At 45.2% G+C, this 10,200-nt stretch overlaps 1 protein-coding gene across 1 annotated transcript; it reads left to right on the forward strand.

The window, feature by feature from the left end:
* Positions 1-312: 312 nt before the first annotated feature.
* Positions 313-9,659, forward strand: TRMT12 (tRNA methyltransferase 12 homolog; the record flags this gene model as incomplete). Its single annotated transcript, XM_080991377.1, has 8 exons — positions 313-841; positions 2,622-2,722; positions 3,809-3,977; positions 4,389-4,587; positions 4,671-4,821; positions 6,633-6,742; positions 7,320-7,477; positions 9,159-9,659. Exons 1-8 carry the CDS (start codon positions 824-826, stop codon positions 9,657-9,659), a joined length of 1,407 nt encoding a protein of 468 aa, XP_080847503.1. The 5' UTR covers positions 313-823.
* Between the last annotated feature and the right edge of the window lie 541 nt (positions 9,660-10,200).

Below are 10,200 nucleotides of genomic sequence, written 5' to 3' on the forward strand. Positions count from 1 at the left end.
GAGCCCTACTGCGAAGACTGTGCGTTGGTCAGCGTGCACTGATCTACACACATAAAACAAATTCACACACAGGTGTCTTCCAAAAACCCAACCCAATCCCCCAAAGTGCCATGGTGATCAGCAAATGGTTACGGAGGCAGGAAAGTGAAATCTGGAAGCCCCTAGTCATGAACCAGCACATGGGTGGTGGATACAGATTCAGTCATTCTGACTCAAGGAACGAGGCAGTTGAGCAGCTCGGCAGCTGTATCCATGACTGAGAAGCCCTTATTAGGATCCATTCTGCTCGCCCCGAAAAGGGGGAGGGGCTTGAAACGGTGCCCTAAACATAGTCTGTCTCCCTTTTTTCCTGACTGGATTACCGTGCCCAGTGGGGTCACCACCCAGGGGTCATAAAATACAGTTGAACTTTGGAACATGGAATATATGGACTTTGTCAGATAACACAGACAGCGTACGTCCTAAACGCAGAAGTGCCATCATTGCAAGAGAGCTGTGACGTTTTAACATTGATAGTGCAGTGCTTTAAGACTCTTGAAGAGCAGGCGAGGGACAACTGAAGGAAGAAAAAGGAGGCTACACATTATTCTGGAAAGGTCTATCAGAACAAGAACACTGAATACATGGGGTAGGCTTCACTATGAAAAACGACCTTGTGAAGCTCCTGTCAGAAGTTCCTACTGGAATTAATGAGTGACTCTCAACTGTTCGGATAAAGCTCACAAAAAACCAACAGGCTACTATTATAAGCACTTATGCACCAACACTGGATGCCGATGAAGACATTTTTTGTTTTTTTGTGGTGCAGGCTGTGCCCCTGGCTATGATGTATGATTTGATGGTGAGTGGGGGGGGGGGGCAATGCAAAAAGCGTGAGAATCCATACAGATCTGTGCTTCAGAACCCATGTTTTTGGGCCATGGAGTTGCCAGGTGATTTGATGGTGAGATAGGGGTGGCCCTGTGCAAAAAGCGTGAGGATCCATGCAGATCCGTGCTTCAAAACCACGTTTTTGAGCCATGGAGTTGCCCGGAAGCCGTGGATCCGAGTTTTTTGTAGTGCAGGCTGTGCCCCTGGTCATGATGTGTGATTTGATGGACTTTGGGTTGGCCCAATGCAAAAAGCTTGAGGATCCATGAGGATCCGTGCTTCAGAACCACATTTTTGGGCCACGGTATGGCCTGGAAGCCGTGGATCTGAGTTTTTCGTGGTGCTGGCTGTGCCCCTGGCTATGATGTGTGATGTGATGGTGCATTTGGGTTGGCCCAATGCAAAAAGCGTGAAGATCCATGAGGATCCGTGCTTCAGAACCACGTTTTGGGGCCATTGAGTTGCCAGGAAGCCGTGGATCCGAGTTTTTTGTGGCGCAGGCTGTGCCCCTGGACATGATGTGTGATTTGATGGTGAGTTTGGGGCGGCTCAGTGCAAAAAGCGTGAGGATCCATGCTTCAGAACCACGTTTTTGGGCCATGGTATGATCAGGAAGCTGTGGGTCCGAGTTTTTTGTGGTGCAGGCTGTGCCCCTGGCTATGATATGTGATTTGATGGTGAGTTTGGGGCGGCTCAGTGCAAAAAGCGTGAGGATCCATGAGGATCCATGCTTCAGAACCACGTTTTTGGGCCATGGAGTAGCCAGGAAGCCGTGGATCCGTGATTTTTGTGGCGCATGCTGTGCCGGGGATGGGGAATGGAGTCCATGAATCAGTTCAGACCCAAAGGTTTTCTGAAGGCATGCAGTCCAGAAACAAACAAAAGATACCCCGTTTCACTAACAAAAGGGCTAGGTAAGGAGAGAAGACGCGTGGGTGGGTTATTTCTCCAGTATGTATCGCTACGTACAGTGTAAAAAGAAGTTCGGGCATTTTGCCATACTGCAGCTTTAGCAACTGGCCAACGAATCCGGAGGGATAGACGGGCTCCTGTCTGCGGCTGCCATAGCAACCGGCCAACGAGTCTGGAGGGATAGACTGGCTCCTATCTGCGGTGGTCATAGCAACCGGCCAAAGAGTCTGCAGGGATAGACAGGCTCACGTCTGCGGTGGCCATAGCAACCAGCCAACGAGTACGCAGGGATAGAAGGACTCACGTCTGTGGTGGCCATAGTAACCAACCAACCAACCAACCAACCAACGAGTATGGAGGGATAGAAGGAAGTGCACAGTTCGCTCCTGCGCGTGTTTCCTTAGAAATCCGAGTCCGGTCCGAATCTTTCCCAAGTCCGAATACATAGATAGGATCGTAGTTCCTGAGGGTTGCCGACCTTTCAAAAAGTGGCGTTTGCTGCTGGGAATCTGAAGCCTTCTATCCCCTTCTACAGAAACAAAGGAAGCAAAAAATGAATAATTAGGTATCTCCCTGGGCTGACTGCCTGTGTTGCGCTTGTTGTGGTGTTGTGTGCAGCCCGTGCAAAGAGGAGTTGCATTTAAGCCCCCCAGGAGTCTTCTGATGAGTTATGTGGGCAAACTTTATTTTGCGGCGAATGCTAGCTAGATCCATCGTGGGTGATGGTATATGCATATTCAGTGTTAGTCATTTGTTTTGTAGTGTGCAGCATTGTTCTGTTTTAATTGTTTTATTGTACACCACCATGATGTTCGCTGTTTATAAATACTCTGTTTTAGGCAGAACCCCTCCCCATTCCCGACAAGATGAACACGGAAGATTCATGTTCTTGTGGTACTGCAGCTGTTGTTATTGAGCCACAGTTTGCTCAGCTATTCAGGTATGGCGACAGGTGTTAGGAGGTGGGGTGGGGGAAATGAAATAAATGCTCAATAAAGGTACATTCATCATGCATGTCATCAGTAAACTGGAAGTCCTATGTTGATGGAAGTGAGGCTTTTGTAGAAATGAACAGACCTATTTCTCAGTGGTTTAGGATTACCAGTGGCAAAGAGTCAGACTTATTTAGCTCACAACGCCTTGATTTCTCTGAGGGTACCACTTTGCTTTCTTAGTGAGAGTTACCTTTTACTCTTATGTCTGAAAAAGGCAATGCCAAAAGTGAAGGTATCAACCCAGTGCTGGAGATCCTAGCCATTGCTAAGGGGGATCGGCAGAGAAAGGAAGAAAGACTTGCCCACAAATAAATACAGAGAACTATGCATTTGCCTAGTTATATGTTCATTTCACCAGTGCATTTGCCCTCTTCCCAAATCCCAGTCAAGAGAGACAATTTTAGCATGAGAATGAGGAACCTCAGGCCCAGGGACTAAACACAGCCCTTCTTATTCAGCCCTTGAGATTCACCCTGGTCATACCCTTCCTAGCTTTCATTTGGCAGGGACACATGTTTGAAATTTAACAATGCCTCTTGATGAGAGATATGTGTGTGTAACATCTGAGTGTTGTGTGGTCTACAGCACAAGGCTCATTTGTTGCTTCTGGCTCCATGCACCATTGTCATATGGCTCCTGGAAGGTTGCTCATAAGGGAATGTGATCCTCAGTTTGGAAAATGTCCCCCATCCCTGCAGTCTAGCATCTTTTCTCTCCATCCTCTCCAGCACATACCTGTTTCCCCAATTCACAGTTGTGAAGCACACAGGCCTTGTAGAGGCTGTTTGGATACTCAGGCCAGCCATTTCTAGTGCATCTCAGAGGCCAGAAGGTTTTTCATCTTCTGGGCCATGAAGCCCATGGCACAATACTCCTTGGTAATCATGGCACAATACTATTTCTGACAGAGCTGACAAAGAGCTTTCCCTGCCCTCCCTCTTGGATCTTCTTCCCTGCAGCAATAGCAAAGAGTTTCTGTAGGTTTAGTTGATAGTCTTCTCTGGGAGCTCATCAGGTTGTTGATTTTGCAGGAAACTTTTGGAAAGAGAGGGTTTCCTGGACAGCAGTTACCGTGTGCAGAAGCTTCCTAATGGTGCCATGGCCTTGCCTGTGTTGGGCCAAAAGCTCACAGCAGAGCACCTGCATCAGCTGAAGGAAAGTATCCTGCCTGGGAAGACCTGTGCTTTAACATGGATTCTGGTGAGCCAAGTTCTTGTTGGCAGGTTGCTTTTGTTTCATGACCAACGGGTTTGTCACTACACTTGGCAATGACTGTTATCAAGCCTGCCTGCCTGCCTCCCTCTTTTCTTGCCTTTGTCTTGTCCTCTTCTCTGCTTCCTACCTGCTTCATTTATTTGATGCCATCAGTTGATCTCTGATGCCACAGTATGGCTGTGTGGTAGTGGTGGGGCCACATGTTGTTATTATACTTCGGGAATCATTTAGGCTATAACATGAATATTTTCCAGGTGTTGATCTGCAAAACAATTTTTTAGACTTTTTACCATAAAGGTGGTGCTTGCTGCCAACGGATTTGTATAGGGTTTGAAAGTGGTGTGTGGTATGTGTATGAAATAGGAAACTGACTAATCATTTGCACCCCATTTGCAGAATCCCATTCCTTCAAAAGCGGCCCAATTCCGGCCTCCCATCCAGAAACTGTATGATGAGTTGCAGTGTCTGATGTTGAGCCATGGCGTTGCCTGGTCAAAAGAATTGGAGAGAGATCTACCACACTCCTGGCAACGGCACGGGGATCTGGTTCTGTTCAGTGAGGAGAGCTTCAGAGAACCCCTATGGGGAGAGCTGGGTAAATTACAAACACAACATTGTGCCAAACCATTCTGAGCTGCTTCCTTTCTCAGCAAACCCATTACAACTGTTCTCTTTCAGGACAAGAGCTCTGGGAGGTGGTTGCTGGTGCACTCGGGGCCCAACGTGTGGCAAAACGCGGACGTGTGCAGTCAGATTTGTTTCGATCCCCAACAGTGACCCTGTTGCTGGGGGAGGATGGCTGGGTTGAACACGTAGAGAATGGAATTCGGTAAGGGAGAGGTGCAGTGTAATATTTTCTCCACCACACTGTCTTCTTTCTTTGAGTTCACTGAAAAATGGAGTCTAATTAAGACTTTTTCATTTCTAGAGCTTAAGCCTAGAAAATTTAAGGTGTTTAAGGAGTGTTCATTCACCCCAGTCTTTAGCCAGATCAGCTTACAAGGGTCAGCAATGAGACCCAGCCCTCAGGCTTGACATCTCAGAGATCCAACACAAAAAGAAAAGGGAGTGGGAGGGAAGAGGAAAAAGCAAACTTATTTTTAGTTACAGAATTCTTATACAGTAATGGCCAGATGGAATGGAAAGAATTCAAGGAGAGGAGCCAGAAGTTGCTGATCTTTCAGCTGAGAGGCCCAGAAGTCTCTCTCTTTTTTTTTTTTTAATAATATTTATTGAGATTTCAAAAAAATACAAAAATTACACAAAAAACAGAAAATAGAAAATACAAAAACTTACACAAAAAAAGAAAAAGATACAGAAGTAAAAAAATAAAAATATGAAAAAGTGAAAAATACAGAAGAAAAATAATAATAAAGAAGAAGAAGAAAAAAAACATTAGACCTCCTCCTCCTCCCTTCCTTTGTATTCCAGTTATTAATTATCCCAGCAAATCCTTTCCATCTTTCTATTATAAAATAAACCTTAAAATTTAAAATTTAGATCTTAACTTTACCAGCTTCTTATATTCATAATGTTCTTTCATAATTCTTTAATAGTTATTAATTATCCCAACAAATCCTTTCCATCTTTCTGTTATAAAATAAACCCTAAAATTTAAAATTTAGATCTTAACTTTACCAGCTTCTTATATTCATAATGTTCTTTCATAATTCTTTATACATCTTTACTAAAGCCAGGTAATTTCTTCCAACATTTTTTTATCATTCATTTTTCTATCATTCTATCATTCATCAACTTTATAAAACATTCTGTTAGTTAAAAAACAAAAAAAGAGAAAAAAGCATATAAACAAGTCCGATCTTAATCCAACGTCCTTTCCTCCTGGTTTCGGGATTTGTCAGTCCTTATTCCTCAATCTAACCCGGTGACCTTATGTCCGAGGCCCTCAGGTCACTTCCATGGCCCTTCCGCAGCTTTTCTTCATATTTGTGGCTGTAGTCACTTGCTCGTAGTAACTCCATATTAATAGTGTTTTTAACCCTTCTCATCAGATCAGATCCTTTTCCCTGTTCATCGCTGCATTCCATGTAGTATTTAAGAACATACTTCAAGGGCCCTCCGAAGTTGTGGGCCCCCACAATTCCAAACATGTCGCAGCCTGTTACTGTATTTAAAGAGGCCCAGAAGTCTCATCCCTCCCTCTGTTTTGGCCTGATCTTATGCTGAAGTAAATGTGCCCATCAAAAATATAATAGCTATTTCTTCCAATGAATTCTAAAAAAAGCAAAGGGTAAATTTGAAGTCTGCAGTCATTTTCATGTAGTAAGATTTTTGAGTTGGCTCTGGAAAAGTCAGCTAGTCTGGGTATTGGGTGAAGATTGGAGTGGGGTAAGGGTATGGTGAATGTTTCACTTCTCAGGGCAAAAGGTAGATAAGGCTGCAGTCCTATATATACTAATCTGTGAATGCGTCCCATTGCATTCAGTGCTTACCTTTGAGTAGATGTGTAGGCATTGCGCTATAAGCTTGTTTGTATATGTGCACGGTATTTAGAAAAGAATCCTTGTATGCTCTGAATTTCCTCCCACCCCAAATAGGGATTAGTTAAGAACTACAAGTACTTAACAAGTATACAAGTTTGATTCCTCGGGACATCTTCTGATTCGGTTGCCTCCACAGGTACATGTTTGACGTGACACAATGCATGCTGTCTCCAGGAAACATCACTGAGAAGCTGCGAATAGCATCTCTGAAGTGTACTGGGGAAGTGGTGGTAGACCTCTACGCTGGTAAATACTGTGATACGAGGGAGAAGCAAAGCGGCTGCTGTCTCTTTCTGCAGCCCCATTTGGGGCACAGCCTATTTCTAAATAGTTTAGCCTTCCAGAGATGGCTCTTGAAGCCAGGGGGGCGCCTTGAGCCATGTATAGAAGTAGCATGAACTCAGTTTGCTTGATTTCTCTTTTTTAGTTCCCTCTTCCAGGGGTCTAGCCCTCCTAAAGTTGAACTACATTTCCCATGCATCCTGTGCTGTGACTGGCAGCATGGTTCTCTAGCCCTATCAAGAAGCATTTAACCCACTTCTTTGCCACCTAAGGCTTCTAAAGAGAGCCCTGCTGGATCACATCCAGAGTTCATTAGTCCAGCATCCTGTTTTCTACATTGCAGCCATGCAGGTTCCTCTGGGAAGCCCACCAATAGGAGAAGAGTGCAGTAGCACTTACCTGTGCACCGCAGCGGCTTGTATTCAGAGGCACACTGCCTCTGGTTGGGGAGCTAGTAGCCATATAACCCTATCATTTGTCTAACCCACTTTTAAAGGTATTCTGTAAGATAACGAGTGGCTGTTCTCCCCCTTGTCTTCAGGGATCGGCTATTTCACCCTGCCGTACCTCATTCATGCTGGTGCTGCCTTTGTCCATGCCTGTGAGTGGAACCCGCATGCCGTGGAAGCACTGCAGAAGAATTTGCAACTGAACCGTGTGCAGGATCGGTGCCGCGTTCACCAGGGAGATAATCAGAAGGTGAGCAAAGAGGGGTAGAAATGACCTAAATAGAATGAATAAATTATCATCTCTCGTCATCTCTGACATTTGCCCGTGCTGATGGGAGCTAGAATCCAACAATATGGAAGGGTCACCAAAACAGAATGTTGGAAGATTAACGACAGACAAAAGAAAGTCTTTCTTCACACAGTGCATGGTTAAAACTAGAGAGCTTGCTCCCACAGGAGGCAGGAATGACTCCTAATTTGGATACCTTTAAAACAAGTTTGCGGAAGATCATGCTATCAATGACTACTTAAGATGGTTGGAAAGTGCATTGTATGCCTCCTTCCAGCAACTCCTGCAGCCAAACATATTGCTCTGCTTTCTTTTGGACTGCATCACTGAGGCTGAGAAGGGGAGTCTTATTGGAGCAGCCCAGGACCTCCCTACACACTGCCCAGGCTTGTGCCCTGGGGAGGTCATTTTGGCGCTGCTAATGCAGTGGTTTGACTTCATCTCGAGAGGCACACTCCATTGTCTCTCGAGACAAACAGATGGCAACAAATGGCAGCATTGATAAATCCTGCAAATACAGTGATAAGACACACTCTCCTCCCTCCCATCACAACCTCTCCTGAAAACTCTATTTAGGCACACTTTTTCAGAACTTTGCTTTTACTCTGGTTCCAGCTGCTGCTTTTATGGTTGAGTGCCATCTACTTTTTCTTTTTTAAATGGTTCTACTTTTTAAAAAAGGTTTTACTTAATTACAAGGTTTTGCTTTTGTATTTTGTTATGTAAGCTTTTTTGTGTACATCAGTAAAGAGTAAATAAGCAGGATATAAAATAATTGTCAGGGCAAAGCAGGCAGGAAGGAGGTCTGGCAGCTGGGTCCAAGGAACAGGGCCTTTTGAGCTGTGTCCCTCTCCCCTTGAAATATGCTATCCTTGGTAGTTTTTAGGGAACCTTAAAAAGCCTTGTTTGTTTGTTCCGCATTGCTCCAGATGTGGGAGTCTAATAGGCAGTAGCCTCTATTTTTAGTCTAACACTGGTGTAGCTGGCTGTGATGTATTGATTTGTAATTTGTTAATTGCTGCTGCTAGGATGGTGATTATGTTGTGTAAAACCACTTAATGTAGTTTTAAATGTTACAAGCCACCATGGGAAAGTATTGTAATTTGAATGGTGCCTACTTTATTAAATGCATAAAGGATTCAGGGTCTTCTGACTTCATTGGCCCTGACATGGGGGTTGACCTCTGCCACTTGCTTGTATTCACGAAGTAGAGTTTTATTCGTCTCTGATTGTCCAGCAGTTCAGTTTCTCACCTGTTGCCCTCTGAAGCAACAGAGTGAGAATTGCTATATTATCTGTTAGAGCAGCCCAGACTTCCCTTTGCTGCCTTCTCTGCATTCCTCTCTGCGTCTCAAATACATTTTTGTTTTTTTAAAAGAAACAAAGTCTCCCCTCACATTTTCCTTCTGTTATGCCTGCTCTCATTCTTCCCTTTCCATTCAGTGATAGATTATGCGGTTTGTACGCCAAAGGTCCTCAGTTCAATCCCTGGCATCTCCAGTTAAAACAATCTCAGGAGAAGTGCACAAAAGGCCAGTCTCCTGCCTGAGCTGTGTGACACGCGCTGCCAGTCAGGGTAGGTGATGCGGACAAATCTCAAACTTGCAAAACACAACTGTCTATGTTCTTTCCTTGTTTGCAGCTGGAACTGTGGGATGTCGCTGACAGGGTGAATCTGGGACTGATCCCCACGTCGGAGGCAGGATGGCCAATCGCCTGCCGGGTTTTGCGGAAAGATGTGGGTGGGATCCTGCATATCCACCAGAATGTGGAATCCTTTCCAGTGAATGCCCTTAGGCTGCACCACAAGCCACATCAGGATCAACCTCGCGAGCAGCTCCCAGTGCAAGCGGTGTCCAGCGTACAAGAGGACAAGGTGGCCCTTGCGGACCACAGTATTCTGCAGGATGCAGGAAGTAAGGACCTGGCTCTCTCAGCCAGGGGCGAGTGGCAAAGGTGGGCAGAGGCCACAGCAACCCAGATCAGGACTTTGCTTCAGGATTTGGACGGGAAGCAGTGGAGGACAAAAATCCTGCACATTGAGCAAGTGAAATCTTACGCCCCTCACGTGCACCACCTGGTCTTGGATCTGGACTGCCGGCCCCTTATGTTTATGGGTCTGAGGGCACATTTGGGAATCTGAGGAATCTGTCATAGGCAGCACAAAATACCCATTTTGCAGAAGTGAAGACTGGTGAGGCTCTGAACTTCTGCCCTAGACAGGTGAAACAACTGCAACCTTCCCTCCTCAAGCCCCAAGTAAAACACAGACAAAAAAGGAGGATGAAACTGCTTCCCAAACAGCAAAAGCGAACAACAAAATGAAAAGAACTTGCCTAAAAATAAAAGATAAGGAGGAACTGGGGGCCTGGTGAGGTCCTTCAAAGGTGTTGTGGTTCCTACAGTCACTTCATTGGGGAATCCAGCTCTAGAACATGGTCTTTTCTTCATGGCACTAGCAGAGAGGTTTAGAGGAAACAGCTTTGGGTTTGGGCAGCAGAAATGCATGTTATTCTTTTGGATCTGCATGCAATTCTTCACTGCCATCCTCTTTTATCCCTAGTGATATGATTGCTGTTGTTCATCTTGGGAGCGTTCTGGCAGGAAACGGGGCCAACTTATCTCCTAAAACCTTGCTGTGAGCCCTGCGTTTTCTCCAACTAAATTATACTCTGTTTTCAATG

Source organism: Podarcis pityusensis (genome assembly GCF_964106645.2).
Source record: "Podarcis pityusensis genome assembly, chromosome: Z".
Taxonomy (NCBI): domain Eukaryota; kingdom Metazoa; phylum Chordata; class Lepidosauria; order Squamata; family Lacertidae; genus Podarcis; species Podarcis pityusensis.